This window comes from Ixodes scapularis, unplaced genomic scaffold, assembly GCF_016920785.2.
Source record: "Ixodes scapularis isolate PalLabHiFi unplaced genomic scaffold, ASM1692078v2 PGA_scaffold7__128_contigs__length_106722199, whole genome shotgun sequence".
NCBI classification, from domain to species: domain Eukaryota; kingdom Metazoa; phylum Arthropoda; class Arachnida; order Ixodida; family Ixodidae; genus Ixodes; species Ixodes scapularis.
This window is the reverse complement of record NW_024609882.1, coordinates 55868260-55887667: the sequence shown is the minus strand read 5'-3', so window position 1 is coordinate 55887667 and position 19408 is coordinate 55868260. Positions and strand designations below refer to the sequence as shown.

General features: G+C 45.8%; 1 protein-coding gene and 1 pseudogene across 1 annotated transcript; one reads left to right on the top strand and one right to left on the bottom strand.

Moving 5' to 3' along the window:
- Positions 1-10489: 10489 nt before the first annotated feature.
- Positions 10490-11697, top strand: LOC120846615 (annotated as a pseudogene).
- Positions 11698-12287: 590 nt separating this feature from the next.
- LOC115315821 (protein ALP1-like) lies at positions 12288-13385 on the bottom strand (the record flags this gene model as incomplete). Its single annotated transcript, XM_029975144.4, has 1 exon — positions 12288-13385. A coding segment is annotated over one exon (1098 nt), but the record flags the coding sequence as incomplete, so codon positions are not given.
- Positions 13386-19408: the final 6023 nt, after the last annotated feature.

Below are 19408 nucleotides of genomic sequence, written 5' to 3'. Positions count from 1 at the left end.
GAACCAAGCCTACTCGTACCATGACTTGTTTGCTCCGTGCCGCCTTGAGTTAATTCGGGCTGACAATTTTTTTTTCAAATGGAACCCAGATTCTTAGTTTTGGTTTCACTTGTAGAGGCAGGTGGATACTTTTGTAAAGCTTCCTCCCTATGCGCTTCTGAGTCAACATTTTTGCAATGGCCAACCTCCGGGCTGTGATTTATGCACTCCTTGACAAATGCTGAAACTCATATAGCAGTGATGTGATTGGCCTAAGCCGTTTTGGAGCAGAAAAAGTGGCCTTTGGAGCAGCCAAAACAGTGTTTTGGAGCAGCAAAAGTAGCTTTTAAAGCAGATATTCTAATAAAAATAAAAATATTTGTTTTAAATGCTGGACACGCGAAGGGAATCATGCTCGCCGAAATAAACCAATTATGGTGAAGTTCGGCCACCTGGGAGTCTTTCAAGATGTAACTGAAATGCCAATGACATGACACATTTCTTTTTGCTTTTCGAAACATTCTGCAAGGCTGGAGCAAGCTTTGCTTTAGCTTAGGGTAGTAATGAATGTCCAATTTCAATGTCTCCAAAGAAATATTGCGACATCCCACAAGTGTACAGTGCTGTAGGCATTGCCAAGCAATTCCGAAAAACTGCTTGCCACCGTTTTACTGGTTGCCGACGTGCCAGATTTTCGTCAAAACTAATTAAATGTAAAACAATGAATTGCAAGCGTCCTGGCTGGTGCCTCTGTTGTGCAATTATGTTCGCATCGTTGGTTCACATGCACGTGAGGGCAACTCCTGCAGGCTTGCAGGTCACGTGCTTCGTCGCACGAGCGAAACGGCTGTTCGATCGAAACCGAAACCATGCCTCTCCGCTCTGCCGCCAACTGGTTGCCAAAAGTCTATGCAAAATGTAACTGCCCAGCATGCGACCAAAAAGAGTCCAGCGCCGCGTGCTTGCAAGGCCGGCAGGTGAGGTATGAGATAAACACAGAAAAAAAGAACCTGAGCGCATTGATGCAAGACATCGCGAGCCAGGGTCGCTTTGTGCAACGGCTGAACTCGAGACAAACAAGCGCGCTCTGTGGGTTCAGCGTGCAGACATTCCCTTCTTTGCTTCAGCTCACTTCACTTTTCTTCGCGACACATTTTTCACGTACCGGGGTCCCTCTCGAAAGAAAGCCCACCAAGAGAAACCTAGGTAATCAATACTTCGACACAGCAGTCTTTGAGCTAGAGAGGGATTTTGTAGCAGCGTATGTTTTAAACAAGAACATGAATGTTGATGAACATGCGGCGGTCCTTATGTTTCAGTTTAGGAAGCTCCATATCTCCAACGTCTTGCGGCCGTTGATTTCAGGAGCGAGAGCTTTAGCTCAAAAAGTAACTCCCACCGCGCCGAAACATAGTTTCGTTTCACAGCGTCACGTCATGGCTGGTACCCAGCGCGCTAGCGTCGCAGCACACACACACACGCCGGCAACTATCGTTAAAAAAAAAAAAAGCGAGACGAGACTTACGCTTACGAGACGACGAGACATGAAAGGAGAGACGGCATGGCGGAAAAAACCATGCAAAAAACCATGGACGATTGATGCAGGGTATTTTGTGTCGGGCGGCCGTTTGCGCCGCCTAGCTCATGCATGCTCAGTTACGCTCTTAGTTTAGTTTCAGTTTTGAAAGGCGACCAAAATTGGCCCTTTGGCGCAGATTACCCATATTTTGGCAAAATGTAGCAGGATGTAGCAGGGTTAGCCCCTTGGCGCAGTTTGGCGCAATTGGCGCAGCCATCACATCACTGATATAGGCGGGCAATAGCTCGCCTTGAAAATACTTGCTCTTGGTGGCCGAGAACAAACCCGTGTTCCTGATTGGCAGCGATTTGCTGCGAAGAATACCTGCACATATCCTAAAGAACCCAGTCTTAGTCGAACACAGATGCTTTGGCCAGACAGAGACGCAAAAGCCTGACACAAGACCACTATAAAGACAGGAAATAGAGTGGCTGTGAGGAATAAAACACACAACTCAGATAGGCATCAATCACTCACCTTCAAAACATTTGCCATGAGCGGCAAAGAGTAAACTTCTGGCCTTGATTGGCTGGTGCTCGCCACCAAGACCTGCATGTATAAGAAAGACCCGGTCTTAGTCAAACTTGGGCGTTTTTGCAGAAGAGACACAACAAAATACTAATGCAAAACCAGAACACATAGGAAATGGCATCCAAGAGGAATGAAACACAAAACTCATACAGGCGGGTAATAGCTCACCTTGAAAATACTTGCTCTTGGTGGCCGAGAACAAACTTGTGTTCCTGACTGGCAGCCATTTGCTGCGAAGATTACCTGCACATATCCTAAAGAAACCAGTCTGAGTCTAACACAGATGCTTTAACCGGACAGAGACACAAAAGTCTGATACAAACCACAAAAAGCAGGAAATAGTGTCTGCGAGAGATGAAAACAGACCGAGGTGGAGAGGCTCGTTCTGTTTCACCTTCGTCAAAAAGTGTAGCTCATTTTGCTAAAACAATGCATATTTGCTAAAAAATGTATAATATATATCTTGCCCCACTTAGCAAAGTTTACTGCCAAGGGTACCTGCAAACCAGAATAAGTCAGACTTAGTCAGTTTTTTTTTTCTTTTGATGAGCGACAACAGAATCCTAAACGGGTGATGAAACAAAATATAAGCCTACCAAGCCAGACTAGTTTGCCTTGATGCAAGTACAGTGCCTCGGCCGACAAATGAGTTTCTATTCTTAGTCACTTGTCATATTTGATGGGAATAGTAAAGTAAATGAAAATAAGGCTATCTCTCTTGCAGCCGACAGCTGCAAACGAAATTCATATACCTCGATAAACGACCTAAAAATAAAATTGGGTGCTGGCCAAGTGGTTTATGGTGTCAAATTTCAAATTTGCAGACTGTGTAGTTCTGGTTTAAGTCCTCCTGGTGTATATTTTTATCCTTATTAATTTTATTTAAATTTTTTTTTGAGGCACTAGCACATAATTTATATGCTAATTCAACTTTAGAAGCGTTTTAAGAATACTCCACGGCTTAATAGTGCTCGTAATATTTTCTCATGAAGAGCGGCTTTCAATTTTTTTCTTGCTCTCGCTGCTGCTTGCTTCCTCACCCTTAAAATGCTCACAACTCGACACAAAAGTAATAAAAAAATGTGCTTCAAATGTGATGAAGATGAGCATTTCCAAGTTATACCCCTGCTTCATGCCCTGACCATGCTACCATACCATAGCTGAGCACAGCGACGAATGGTCCCAGGTGCTGTGACCCGACCGTATATAGCCTTACGGTGTGGCGCAACTCATGCAGCCCCTATGCTTGATGATGGAGCCAGTGTGCGAGGTGCGACCTGCTTGAGCTGTGCAAGCCACAGCTTTACAGCCTGCAAAGGGTGGGAAGATGCCCCTCCCCTTGCAGAGCTTGCAATAGCTCAGCAAGAAGCTATTGCAAGCACTAGGGAGCCAGTGTGTGAATAAAAGCACTTCTGAATGTGAATTAGTGTGTAAATTATGCGTCTATACGTTAAAACTTAAAAAAAGTATTATTTATAAATATAAATATATATATATATATATATATATATATATATATATATATATATATATATACTGTAAACGACTAAATTTTCGCGAGGAACTAATTTTCGCGAATTTCGCGAATCGCCTACAAACGCGAAAAATATGTCCCGCGAACAACTCGGGCAATATGCGAACACTACGGAAGCTAAGCTCGGTTCGCGAAAATTAGAACCCGCGAATAATTTTAAATTTTCAGCTTTGGCCCGATTCGCAAAAATTTGAGTCCGCGAAAATGAAGTCGTTAACAGTATGCTAAAAAAAGGCAAAAAGAAAAGAAACGTCTCCAGGTGGGTTTGAACCCAGAGCTCCACTGCCCTTGATTTCAGTTCCCTAAGGACCACTTCAGACGGGGCAACGTTTCTAGCAATTTTGAGGTGGCTGGCGGGTTGTTCCCTAGGTTTTTCCATGATCAGCACGAATTCCTGAGATCAGGTTCGGCTCAAAACAGAAAAGCAACTCTAACAAACTGGAGAAGTTTGAAGCGGCAGCAGCCAATCAGGGACGCAATATTTTCACGTGACACCCCTGTGGTGGTGAGGATGACAGCTGAAGACTTGGTCCTGGTTTGAAATGGATCATTTTGGAAATAAACTTTTTCAGAAACATGAGTGAGTATTCTCAACGCAACTCAAAGATATAAAAACACGTTTTTAGCACGTAGTTGTGCGTCTATATAGTGCAAGAAAAGCCAAATTCATGATGATGGCAAGTCATAGCAATTCGGTTGCAGCGTATGAACGCAGGCGGCCCGTGTTGCTGGTGTTGCGACGTTAAGTTGCTGGGGGAAATTGCCCCGTCTGAAGTGGGCCTTAGGCTCGCTTCCACCGTTCACGCTCAGCGAGCAAGCCTGCTTCAACCGTTCACACCTCAAGGCAAGCTGGACAGCTACAAGCCACCTAAATGTCTACCGCCGCATCCCTGGCCAGGTCGTGACGCGACATAACTTATTAAAAGTCTTGCTGTCACTGCCACGACTGGCCAGAGTGAAGTCGAGAAAGAATCATATAAATCATTTCGTAGCTTTCTTGGAACGACCCCCCTCAAGGGAGAGTCGTCCCTCCACCCTTCGTCGATTGTTGGACTGACGCAAAGCAACTAGCCGTCTTGGCCCAGCAGTTACAAATAATAGTGCTCATTAACTCGCCTGCCAGCATTCCAGGTGCCAACCGCAATTTCCGCCAGTTTGCCCGACACCCGCTGACAATCTTGTCTGCCAGTGTTCCCGGTGTCAACTGCCATTTCTGCAATCTTTCCAACACCCACTGACAAAAACCCATCTGTACTCCAGGCCTCGACAAGCGCTTACTTGCCTACCGCATCACCCCAAGCCTAAATCCTAAATCTGCAATGAGTCCTGGCTGTTTCCCCTCCTGCCACTCGTTATCCTGCCTTCCAGCGAAAATGCCGTGACTCTCCTCTGCCTCTGAAGACAACTTTCTTACACCTTAAACGCGCTCCCCGTCTCTTTCCAACCACTAATCTGGGGTACTCGTGAAAGCGGGTCTGCAACCTTGTTCTTCGAGCCCTTTAGGTACTCGATTCGAGGAGACACCTGCTGAGCTCTGCCGTGAGACAAGTCGCCAAAATTCCAACATATTTGTCTCAACGGGCATCGCTAGCGTTAGTGAACAACCCGCTTAACGAATCCGTGAGACTCCCTGGGGACGACTAGAAGCAGAGGCATACCGAACGAGCCCGACGTTGGATTTTCCATTTTAATGTTGGTTTCTTTATGGAGTTCGCTTAGCTACTAATAATCACCGCCCAATTGGTATGCGCTCCACCTGTCACCCAGGGAGTGACATACAGCAACGAGAAGACAGCGAATAAGTTGACTGTACCTCACGGTTGCCCGTCGTTCGGAGCCGGCAGTCCAGGCACGCCGACCCTTGTTGTCGCCCGTCGATCAGAGCTCACAGTCGGAGTCAGTGTACAGGCCTGCGGATCGTCCTTGCCATGCCAGCGCTGCGTAGACTGGCTGTCCCGGGCTATCACTGCCCGAGTCTCGCTGTGGAATCACCCCGGGATCGTCATGGCCTAGGCTAGATGGCCAGGACTCGCCGTTTCTACCGGTCCGGACTTCAAACCTCGCTGGTGGACCGCTCCGGGGTTCGGCATGGGCCAGGCCAGGCGGCCCGGCTCCGATGTTCCTGCCCAGCTCCAGCCTCGCTCAGCACGCATTGTCTCGCGCCAGCTCGTGACTTCTCCGCCGACCGCCTGTCATGCCCTCTGCCTAGTCTTTCACCCTTGGCTCCCAGAAAGTTAAGGAAAGGAAATGTACCATTATGTTCAGTGAAGTTCGGTGAGGAGAACCAGGACTCGGACGAGAATGCCGTTATCCTTGGTGTGACCCTATGAGACTCTCTTGCTGCCTTTGCTGGGGTTTATCTAACTGATGTACCTGTCTGAAAAGTAGAAGAAACATATGTGCATAACACTCATTATTCACAAGAAAATTTGTCAACATCCAAAGTGACCCACGGAGAAAATTATGCGAGGAATTTGTCGGCCACGTTGGCCGAGTTACCCCTCGTGGCCAATGCTTCATTGCAACTTTAATTGTAGTAAACAGTCATAAGGTATATTACAAAGTGCAATTTGGTTTTGTACGAACCTACAACACAAAAAACAGCGCTCTAATACAGTATGTAGAGGTACCTCTAAACAAATTCAAGGTTTCATGGAGCCTCCTTCAGATAACTGATGTTGAACATAAAATATGTGCACCAAGGAGTGAGCAAACAGTGACTTCCAATTAGTCTCAAGCACCAGCGACATGTCGACAAGGAGTGCAATGTGTAGAATGTCGTCTGGAAATGTGCAGCCAAGATGAAAAGGCGAGATATAACGATATCAGAATAAGATCACACGAAAAAGGTTCCGTTACAATCTAGGCACAGTAATGAGTCAACCGACGTTCAGCCGCGATTCACTTTGCGTTGAGGTGAAACATGGCCAACAAAATATAAAAAACGGGGTTTTTTTTTGGTTTTTTTCTGTACATTATTTGCTTTGCGCCGTTGATAGAAGCACAGTTGGGCGGCGTCACAAAGTCACTCGCTAGCGTTTTTCAAATTCGTTCATCGGCACTCATGGTCTACCCGGGAGAAGAAAAGTACGAGCTCAGAGCCGAGCCGCCGAGCGTCGATTGCGACTTTCCTAAAGAGAAGCTCCGGTAACACTTCGGCGACTCGTCAGCTTCAAACAACGCATCTTCGAACCAGCTTCGAACGAGCCTGACGTTCCCGCGAATCCGACGCGCCCGCGAATCCAATGCGCCGAACGGTCGCGGCAGAAAGCACGCCAGAAGGAAGGGGGCTGGAGGCTGAGTATCCGAAAGAGACGCGGCGCTGGTTTCTACGTCTATTTCACACATGAGATAACAAACTGGCAAAGCTAGCCGAGTGTGAACAGTGACTGACGTTACATTGGAGCACACGCAGTCGAAATGACGCCTGCAACAGAGCACAGCTAGAGGTTTTCAACAGGGGACACATGCGTGCAAAAAGGCCGCGATTTAAAAACTTCACGTCTCCTTTCTGTCCTTCGGTGTTTACTTTGATCCGCGTACACCAAAGCACTCAATGCTGCAAGTAATAAAGTCGTGTATACGTACCTTTCGAAGCAATTGAAAGTGTGCAGGTTTCGCTCGATGCCCACGAGCACAGAGTGCGACGAACGCCGATCCCGCCGGCAGCGCGACGGCGCCGACGCCCGCCCGCTGCGCACTGCGCATGCTCAGCTTCTCGGCTCTCTCAGCTCTCTCGGTCGCTCCTCTGCCGGCTCGGCAGCACGCCGACTCGCGGGCATCGCGGGCTCGCCGGGCTCACTCCCTTCGAAGTTCGAACAGTTCAAAGTTCAAACTGCTTCCAAAGCGCGAGCTTGCGCGCGCGCGCGCGGGTTGGCGATGGAAACTATCTTCTCGAAAAACGAGGCTGTAACGTATCGTTTGATGGCGCAAATGCACGTATTTTTCACGTCGTTTTTTGTACTCTCGCGGAACAGGCGACGAAAAGAGGTGGGTGAAATGTGCTCGCATGTCGTCGTGGATTTTGTGTACCACGTAGGATTACCCAGAAAGGTGGGTCAATATCGATAAATGTGCGCGTAAGAAGCAACTACGTGCACGTGACCTGTCAAACCTATTCACCTTCATTATTTTATCGTGCGAACCGACATTGCCACGTATCGTGTTTGATTTCGGTCCCAACACCGGTAACTTCGAACATATCGTGTTTGATGTTGTGTTTCTCGCCGTCGGTAACTTCGTATTGATATCGTATTCGGTCTGGTGGTTGTGTCTCAACACCGATGGTTTCTTGTTGTATTGCGATGTTGTGTTGCAACATCGAATTGTATCCCGGTACGTTGGGTTTATCGTTTGGCGATCAACTTTTGTTGCATTACAACTGCAATAAACATTTGTTGGAAAACAATCACTCCGATGAGCACGTCGTTATTGGGCTTTGTCATTAAAAGGTAGGTCGCGGCGGATGTTCCGGCTATAGTTATTCTGAATGGTTTGGTGGTTGTCTAGTTTCAAACGCGCGAGGCTGTGTGTACTGTGTGCCGTACTAACAGCTGTACATACTTGCACTGTCGATCAATGTTAATGTGTTCGCAACGCAGAACGTTTATACTATGTGTGTATCCATACCCAATATATTTCTCGCGTATTGCCGTGTGGATATGCCAACGTAATTCATGTTGGTAACTTGGTATCCGCGTTCTGAGATTTATGCGCGCGATATCATATTGTATTTTCCTTTGGTCCCATGATCGACGACCGATATTTGTATATCGTGTGGCCGTACAGTATGTCCATGTCGGTCACCAATATGCACGCGATGTCGTATTCTATTCCAATAACCGTGTATTATATCGGGGTATTGTGCTCCGATATCGTGTTGTATACCAATAACCGCAAGTTATATCGGGATATTGTGCTCCAATGTCCTGTTGTATACCAATAACCACATACTATACGGGATATTGTGCTCCGATATGAATTCCCATCGTGCTTAATGGGTTAATCGGATAACAATACGTTTTTATTGGTTTCCATCTTCATTGGAATACAATATTTCCAATAAGCCGACTTCATATTGGCGTTTTTCAATAGGGTATGGTCTAAATAAAGAAAGAAACAAACTACCCTTGTTCGAAATAAGGTAGTTACAATAAAAACTATTACTGGAGAAAAAGTAATACATTGCAACTTAAATTAGGTTTAGAAAGTAATGCGATTATTTCACAATTACTTACCTATGAGTTACCCCTCATCAATAACTTTTATATAACAGCCTAGAATTTTCTTTGCTGTGGAATGCAATTGTGGAGTGTTTTCTTTTGGGCATTTGTTTTTCTGGATTTAATTCATATGATAGAATGCCAATTGCAAGTATAATATAAGTAATTGATTTTGAAACGAATCTATTTCGGATTGTTAGTGTTTGTATTACTAACAATAAGTATACCTTAAGGCTTAACAATGCACGCCCCGTCAAAGCAAAATCCCTATATCCACGACGGCCGTCAAGGAGTGTACGTGTACGATCGAAGCAGCTTCATACAATAATATGTTATTCCTTTTTTTTTAACCTTAACTAAGCAATTTATTCGTATACGTTAAGTTCGCAGCGATTGCCACTTTATGCAGTTGCACCGTACAAAGACGCGGATGTTACCGCGCACTTTGATTTAGCTACACATTGGGCAGAAACAATCACATTCCGATGTCCCAGTGATTTAGTGCGCAAAAAGAACCCTCACTGTATCACTGGTTATTCAAATGCTACAAACAAAACTGAGCTAGTTATACACGTTCGCCTAATTCGGCGGATCAGCCGCGCCTGAAATCCCGCTCGCGGCACCCGCGCGTGGGCGCTGCGGAGCAGGCCTCATAGTTATCTACGCCCGTTCATCGAAATAAAACCGCTTTGCACCCTAATCTTAGGGCATACTGCTTGTAATTCGACAACTGTGGGACATTAAACTTTACACTTTGAGTGCAAAACTTTTTTATTGAAAATTGCAGAAGTTTTATGTCGCCTGCTATACGGGCGCAAATTGTTGTCATACCATATTAAAAAAACAAAAAAAAAAAAAAAACATATATGATAATGTAGTGAATGCGCAGGCTAGCTGGTGGATGTTAACCATTTTGTTCTTAGCCCGAGACTGAGGCAGAAAAACTTTGAAACTTTCCTTTTTTCCTGCCTCAGGCTCGGGCTAAGAACAAAATGGAAAACATAAATGATTTTATTTGGTTGTAGCGGAATTTGAACTGCACGTACTGTAATTGAACGGATCATATTGGTAATCAAACTGCTGAAATGTAAACAATCAAGACGTCGGACTTCTCGAGGTACGTTCGAAGCGCGATATATAGAAGAGCAACAGATGTTCGCCCCATTTTCAGAAGTGGCCGATTGGCATGTGCCTGAAATCACAACCATCAATAATGGAGCTTAATCAGTCAATAAACTAGTGTTTACTGCAGAGTTAAGGAAGGACCACTGAACTTCGCGCTGGCATATTTCAATAAAAATAATAGGTCTGTTCGATTCGCCTGAACTGGCTGAACTAGTTCAGCAGTGCAAGAACTGGCGCATTTGATTCAACCGGAAATTGCACGACCGCTGCACTGGCGCGTTCGATTCATCCTAGTTCTGAACGAGTTCAGTCCCAGTTCCGGAAATGCTTGCACCGGGTCCGAAGCCAGTTCAGCGTTCGTGCAGTAGCAGACGACGAAAGCAGACGACGAAAGCGACGACTCTTCTCTTTCTTGCTCGCTGTGCTCGGCCATTAAAGCATGTTTGTTATACACAACAACGTAGAAACGGAAGTCTTCCCACTTGTGGACGAAAATGGTGTACCCGTAATGGACGGAAGCGGGATGGTGTACGTTACCGAAGGTAGGAATAAGCTCGAATTAAATACGTTAAAAATCGTAAGAGGGCTACGTCGGCTTGCTTACACAGCCTTGCTTACGTTTCGTGAATGACTTGCTTAAGCCAGTCATTCACCTCGCGATTATACATCGATGTTTACAATGTTCGCATTCTATTCTTTAAGACGGAGAACGAGTTACGCTCGTCTTTGCCTCTGAGCCGGACGCAGACCCAACTGTCCTGCAGCCTGCGCGTCCACCCACAACGGACGTCGACGGGCAGCTGTGGAGTGCCGCGAAGACGAAGTTCTTTATCGGCTGTTATAAGGAACTAAAAGAGCGTCTGAGAGCAAAGGGGGGTTTCAGGTATGTCTTTGTCAGGATATATTTTATAATACATGCTAATACGTAGTAAACATCATGTTTAGGACCAAACGAGCCCTTTGGCAGCAGCTGGCCGACACCGTCGTCGGAGAGTTCGGCGGCGTTGTCACCGCTGACCAGGCCGAAAACAAATGGAAGTCCTTGGAGAGAGCGTAAAGAACGCCAAACCAAAAAACAACAAGTCGGGCCACTCTAGGGTGCATTCTGAATACGAGGAGTACGTACGTTCACTAATTTTTTTATATAGGTCATCACTTGTAAACGTGCTGTTTCTGTGGTTTAGCGAGCTTTATGACATCCTCGAGAAAGAGCACCATATTTCACCAACTGTGTTGTTGGCACCGGGAAGAGTGCTTGAAAAGGAAGGAGACACCAGGTAAGCACTTAAGAAACGTATAATCAACGTAACATTAAAAAAAAAAAAAATGTTTCAGCGCCGAGGTTGAAACCTCCCGAGGGACAGAGGCAGGACCCTCCTCCCTTGCCTTAGGGGTGGCTCCGCCCTCAAACCAGCGTGCTCCGGCCGGTACACCGAGCAAGAGAAAGAGGGAAACCGCCCTGGGCTCGCTGCTCAAGGTGTTCGCCGACATGGAGGAGAGTCGCAAGAAACGACATAAGGACCGGATGGCTCTTCTCGAGCGCCTCGTGACTGCAATCGAAAAGAGCGCGCCGGCACAGTAGACGTGCTTCATGCACCTCAATGAACTTGATTACAGTTTCACTGTTTCGCAGGCCGTTTTATTTATTCTTTTGTTATTATTTTGACTGGTGCACAATTGTGCCGTACGAATAAATTCGTTCAAATTGTCTTGCTGATTTTGTTTGCCACTCCTCTGTAGTCCCCCGATTCATTCTTAGTTTTTACAATTATTTCCGAATTTTGCAGCATGTATTTTTTTACCGCCATATCTATTTTTTTTTATTTTTTTTTTATTTTAGGTTTGGTTGATTGTTAGGTTGAAAATAGCTTTGGGAATAATGTTACGTTTTAGGAGTCACTGGCACTGACTACCTGTGCATGCCCGCATATATGTATTCTGGTATACGAACGTACTAGGATATTGGATCAAAATAATACTGTACGCAGAAATGAAGGAACGAAGTAACCCGTTACTATGTTTAATCGTGTTTTCATGAAGTCGGTACGCTTCATTTTCCAAAGCTCAAGTACCATCTTTGTATGTTCACACACACACACACACACACACACACACACACACACACACACACACACACACACACACACACACACACACACACACACGCACACGCACGCACGCACGCACGCACGCACGCACGCATGCGCACGCACGCACGCACGCACGCACACACACACACACGCACACACACACACACACAAAATAAAAAAAAATAAAAAAAGAATATTTTTGGAGGATCAGGTGTAGATATCGCTTCCTAACATTCGGTCTTAGCAATGGCCTCTGGGATCCGCTCGGAAAGACTCCTTGTGGCGTCGTCCGGTTGGATCGCGTGGTCGTCGTCGTTGGTGACTTGGTCAGGCGGGCGAGCGTTGTTCAGGTCATCGAAAAAGTCTCTCTCTGCATTACAGAGGTTGTGGAGAACGCAGGCGCCCATAACGACAAGGCAGCACTGTCTGATGCTGGCGCTGTCGACCAAGTACATTCTCCGAAATCGCTGCTTGAGCAGCCCGAAAGTATTTTCGATTGTCACTCTCTGTTGACCGTGCTTCGTGTTATACGTAGTCTTCCAGGACGGCAGGGCCGCTTTTGAAGACTTGAAGGGGGTCATGACGTATGGCAGCAGGGGATAGGCCGAATCCCCCAGCAGGTACGCACCCGCACACTTGGCTTCCGCGTCCTCGAAGATGGGGCTCTCCTTCAGGATGCGGGCGTCGTGCGCTGAACCGGGGAACCCGATGTAGACGTCGATGAATTGATTTTGATAATCGCAGATACCCTGCAGAACAATGGAATGAAACTTGCTCCGATTGTAGTAGGAGTTCGGAGACTCTGTTGGTCGCAGGATTTCTACATGGCATCCATCAATCGCCCCGATCGTTTTGTGGGGCCCTTTCCCCTTAGTCTTCCTCAGGAAGCCGGCTTGGCTCCTCCGACGTCTTTCCTGGTCAGGCCAGGTGATTATTTGTGCGCTGATACTGTTCAGAAAGTTCATAACTCTTTCAATGCAGAAGTGAACGGACGACTCCGTTATGTCAAAGCGATCCGCAATCTGGTACATTGTGGCTCTCGTGCCTACGTAACTAAGCACAATCAGCAATGTCTTCTCCGCCGAAATCTGCTGTCGTCCACCAACGGAATCCGGGTAAAACGCCGAAGCTTCATATCGACCAGCCAGCTCCGCGTGTGTCTCTCTCGAAAGCCTGAACAAGCGCATAAATTTGAAATCGAAGTAGGTGTCGATCACCTTTTCGTAGTACAGGGGAACCCTGTTCCTCTCAGTCCGTGCCGAAACAATCGAGGCGAGGGCGATGATGTCGTCGAGCTCATCGTCGCTCTCGTCTTCGATGAGCGCTACTGCAGCGGCCAGTAAATTCTGACGGGACATCGTCATCTTGATCTCGCGAAGGTATCCAGGTACGTGGTCGATGAAATGTCTATGAAAGCGATCGCAGCACGAAATCAGACGATATAAAATGCAGACATGTTTCATTAGATGCTGCACGCACTTTGTAATGTAAAGAAACATACATGGAAAATATTTTTGTCAAAAAAGTAATATAAAACTAACGCAAATATCCAAGCGCTAGCAGACAAAATTCTATGGCGACGCAGCCAGACGGCAAAAGCAGACGACGTCTTGCGCATCCGTTTTATCTGTACTCCGGAAGTCGATCACAGCGCCAGTCCTAACGCGGTGGCTGCACTGGTTCTGCGCCGCCGCTGCACGACTCCTGCACTCCTCTGAACTCGGACAGAACTAGTTCAGAACTTTCTAGCCGAATCGAACAGACCTATTAAGTCTTCTTGCTGGCGTAGTTCAATAGAATGCACAAACACAGATGCTTGCTCGCGCGCAGATATGCGCACATACACGAGCGCGCGCACGCATGCACACGCGCAAACGCTCGCACGCACGCACAAGCACGGACGCACGCACACACAAGCACGCGGGCGCATCCACACGCGCACACGAACCCAGGCGCATGCACGCACACGCACGCACGGATGGGAATACAACGAACGAAACGTTGGTTGAAATAGTTTCGGTTTCGGTTTTTTCACTTCAAAAGAAAACCTAAAGTTTAGATAACACATGAGATAGACTAAATCTTGGTTAATTTTTTACAACATTATTATAGTGACATTATTAGTAGTAATATAACTTTATTTTACTTGGTTTCGCTATAAAAAAAAAAAAAAGAATCTTTTGAAGATTGCGGAAGACCATCGGCATCGCAATCAGCTTCCGTTTGGCCGGTGAGGAACTTGTGCAGCGGCGGCGACGGCGGCGTGGAGAAACGCGTTAAAGCGGCGTTCGCACAACGCTCAGCGTGCGGCGGCGACGCAGCGCGGCAGCGCGCGGGACTACCACGTGACCAGCGGCGGCTTCCGCGAGCGCCAGCTTCAAAGTCGTATAGCGCAGTAAATATAACTCTAAAATTTTTTTTTTCTTCGTAGTAAAATCGTTTTATGACATTCTTTTTCCATCTAAGTTGTCCAAAAAAAAATGTTTTTTTCCTTTGCCTATGTCCTTTAAGCAATCACAGGTCATGCTAGTTCCGACGGGTGGTCCCAACAGCCGCCCGCCACGGATTCGTTCCGTAAAGCGGGAGCGAGAAAAACGTTTCAAGAGCAAGCAGCATGATTTCTTGCCAATGCTTACGCATGTGCCGTAGAGACGCGCGGTCTCTCCGCGTATGCCGAAGCGACACGCTTTCGAAGTTTACCATTGTGTGATGTAAATAAAATGAGTTGGGATGTCACGTTTTTTAGTGGCGGCGAAAGCCGCTACAAAAAGAATACCTAGAAAAGGCAAAAACATAAAAAAATGCGAAAAGAACCTGATTATTTGATGGAGTTGAAATACTACCAAAGTACGACTCGCCCAGTTATTCTTTCTGTCAAAGAATATTCGCCAAAAGACAAATTAAACAAATGCCAACTTTTAATTGGTTACAAATTTGTAAAGCTCTATTGCTTTTATGATATTAAGCAATGTGTAAATATATACGATAGTCCATAGCAACAATTTATGTCCCACCCATTATATTGTACATTTTCTCTAAATGCTCGAAGTTGTATAAAAAATTGCTCATCATAAATTAAGCCGCACCACTGAATGTACAATCGCGTGTGACCTTTAATGTATGTTCTCAGAAAAAAAAAAAAGAGATGCATTCAAAAAGGGTCAAATATAGTGTTTCCCCTCTGTTAGAGCTTCTTTCAGGTAGTATGCAAAATGTGGGTGTCTGCATCTAAAAGAGTGGAATTGACATTTCCCGCAGGGCTTGCAGGCCTGACTCAGTTTGGCTGGCAGCTTGCAGCCAGCCAGGGAACTACCACAAGAGTGAGGGTGATGCCCACCCTGCACAAGAGTGAGGGTGATGCACACCCTGCATAAGAAAGGGGGGAGCTGCCGCCAAAGTGAGTGCAATGGCAGGTGGGTCGTTCCAATGGTATAAGATGATACCAAACAAAAACTCATAAAAAAATGTATTATTATAAACAAAGAATGCGAATTCCACGGACAAGAAGGAGGAGATGAATACACCGCTTTGTTGTGTTTGTATCCTCAGTTTCAATATTCTTCACAATTTCTTTTTAATAATTGCCTACGAAATGGTCCAATCATGAGCACTAGCCAACATAAGTATGTTGCTATTTTTTTACTCTGCAATGACACTGTGCTTACAGTTGAATCCTACAGTGATGAACAAACAAAAAAACAAGGGTGCAAGCCAGGCACGCAGCCAGGATCTTGATTCGGTGGCGCCGATCACGTACTGCCATATGGGGACGGGTAGGGCTCCGTGTTTTCAGAGTATTTTTCGTGAAATTCGGAGGGTGTTTTTCGGAGCTTATGTTTTAGCAAAAATTCGGTGTTTATCGGAGTTTATTTTTCGTAAATCCTTAATTCTTTGAGATTCTGAGATTAATTTCGCAGTGTTTTTTATAAAAAGAAATAATAACCGGATTCAAACATATGGCAGATAAAAAATAAAACGCGCTTGTATCAATTAAGATTTCTTCAGTTGAATTTGACGTTGGTGTCATTGGCACTGCTAATTTGTCCCGCGACAAAAGTCGCACACAAGTGTGGCTTCGATAAACATCGTTACCTTAAAATTAATGACCTGCCGGAGGTAGCCGCACGGAAGCTCGTAGTCATCCATCAATCTATCCAGGGGCCGCGCGAGGTGGAGTGGTTAAGGATGTAATAGAGAAGTTTCAACTGCCCCTCTTCTCTATTTTGTAGAATCACTATGGTCCATAGCTTTCACTGTTACACCCAGAAACGTACCCTCTCCTTTCTCTAAATCCCAAATCCCATGGCCCAAACTGAAAACCAAAAGAGTGACTTTGGTCGTGACACGGATGGTACGATGACCCGTTTCCCTGAACCAAACTTGATGAGACAATCCGTGACACCACTTTTGACAATGGTTCAAGGCGTAAAAGATAATTAAAAAAAAAAAATTATTGCTGGGGGGGGGGGGGGGATGGCATGGGCATATAACAATTCAGAGTTTATCGGATAAATCCGAATTGTCAAACATTTTACCGCTGGGTGTTTTTCGGAGTTTTTCGGATTGATCCGAAAACACGGACCCCTAGGGATGGGGGAGAGGAGGCCTCAGCAAAATGGAAGACTTCGGGAGGGGGGGATGACTTTCAGATGGAAAGTTTTCAAGCATTCTGAGGATATTGGAGGCTCTGCACAGCCAGGAGCCTGATTTAAATAATGGAAATTAATCAATAGTTCTCCACCTTTTCCGTCTGCTCTAGCATCAGCCCCTTTGTCTTGTCTCCGTTCCTTGCTTCTCCCACCCCCGCAGCGGCACCCCATCTGCCTCAGCACCTTTCTCCTGCCCTCGCAACTGTCCTCCCTCTGAATCAACACAACATCCCACCCCCACAGCGGCCTCTCCCCCCCCCCCCCCCTCCGGATCAAGAGCCCATTCCTGCCCATGCAGCTGTCCCCCTTCTGGATCACCCTGCTCCCAGCCCTGGAGCAGCACATCCTCTGGACCAGCACCATTCTCCACCAGCAGCCCTACCAGCCCTGGAAATCTTGATAAACCGAGCCATCAAAGACTAATGAATTGAATTAATATCAGTTTTTGTTTTCTCATAAAAAGCAGTAAGGTAGAGAGCACAATATTGTTAGCGCGAACTAGTGATGGTGCGTTTTTGCTGTTTTTCTCTTAGAGTCTAAAGGCTGTCATCCAAACTTCTTGTGTCATAGGAAATGCTAATTTGGGACACTAGCATACACGTCAAAATATGGCCCTCAACTAGTTTCATTTTAAAGTAAAACTAAAACGCACTAATGTTGTGTTCGCGCTAACAGTATTGTGTAGTGTACACATTGCGACACTGTTAGTGCAGACACGGCATCCACACTTTTTCGCATTTTTCTTCTAAATAATATTAGTGAGCACGAAATTTTATCGCTTACAATACAGAACTAAGTGAGCTCTTTCCGTAGCAATAATAACTTGGATGACATCCCTTGGTTTCAAAAAAAAAAAAACTGGAAAAAACGGCGATCGCTTGTTCGCGCTCTGTACATAAAAAGAAAACATAGATTGCGTGTATTTCTATTGTGATGGGTTAATAAGTGGCTTCGTCATCTGAAACTTCTAACATATAACTAGCATTTACTCTCTTATATTAAAACCAAAACAAGCGTCTTCAGAACAGTCTTTAGTGCCACTTTACCCAAAAGCGACCGAGGAACAGCATGCACGTCACCAACACACGCGGAAAGCCAGCTCTTGCGATTAACTGTCGAGCACCGTGTGTCCTTTGGCCAGGTTGCGTATGATTATACTTCTGCAATTTTTCGGATGCCTAGACCTCTAAAATGAGTTATCACCAAAAGCAATCCCACAAACCTCCTTTAGTGCCCCTCTAACTTCACAGCTGCAGAATGTTGTCCCCGCACACAGTATATAGTCCTTTCCAACGTGGAGTTGGTCGTAATCCCAACATTTTAAGTTGAATGGACTTCGCCTTGAACAAGCTATAATTTTGCTTTTTGACAAGTACTTGTGAATACCTAGCGAGTTTCTGTAAATTCTGCCTGAAATAAAGTTGTCAATTTCATCTCACCAATGCACACACTTTTATATTTCATGGACAGCACACCAGCCTAATGCAGCAGTCCAGGGTGCACTGGCAACTCAGGCAAAGGATTGTAAGTGACTGGTTTACTTTTTTTTTCTTTTACACCGTCCTTGTAACGGATTCTTTTAAAGAATAAACTACTACTTAATCCTAAACTCCATTTTTGATCCACGGATTGTGTGTCGCGTGATGCCGTCACCGATCCCTGCCACTCGTGCCTTGCCCACTGGCGGAAGGGTCGAAATAGGCGAACTCTTTTTTCTGTACTAATCAACATCAAAAGTGTTTAGTCCGGCCACAACAGGAGTTGGATAAACATAGTTGCCAATCGTCATTCGGCTTTCTTGAATAGAAGGCGTTGTGGAAGAGCGAAATGGTCAGTGCATCACCACGTTTTTTCTTGCAGTCTCTTTTTTTTTTTGGGGGGGGGGGGGGGGAGGGGAGGGGAGGGGAGGGGAGTGTACAGTTTTGTAGGTATCTGGTTTCAAAGTTTAGTTTCAGAACTTGCGGCAAAACTAAATCCACCAGCTCCAGCACGATGGCAACATTGATGGCATCGTTGCTTTCGTGCCGCTGCTGGGGCTGGAGTCTTTGGTGCATCTGCTGAGGAAATGCCTTACGATGATCATCATAGGTACTGCTTGATGCCTTGCGGAGCGTTTAAGTGCAGACTGACGACACTTGAACTGCTCGCTCTTACGAGAAGTGCGGTGTTTATCATGTGCATTCTCTAATGCTTGAACAAAACTTTTTTGTTCTGTTTTGAATCTGCTGCCAACATCAAGAACTTGTATGATGGCGAGGTTACCTCGTTTTTGTAATAAGGGGCGAAAGACACCTTTTTTTGACGTTGATAAACAAAACATGAAATCGGTATAGAAGAGAAACACACAACTTCCCCAAGAATTCCAGGAATATATAAAAACAAGCCGGGTTCGTGCAACTGGCAGTCCTAAAAATCTGGGCTGTAAGATCAATTAGAGTTCGCAAAGTCGTTACTGGCGCGTGTTTTTTTGTATTTTGTAGGATATATCAGAAAACGCTGTAAGCATAGGAAAAATACGTATTAACACAGAACGTGTTATAGGGCTAGGTCATGCGAAAAAGCTGCAATAGTTGCTTGCAACGTTTCCTTGCAATGTTGGACCATTAAACATTGGACTGTGATGCAGAGTCTCTCTCTCTCTCTCCGTTCCTTCCTCCCTTCCCATAATCTTTTGTGATTTGTCCGGGTACAACTCCCTC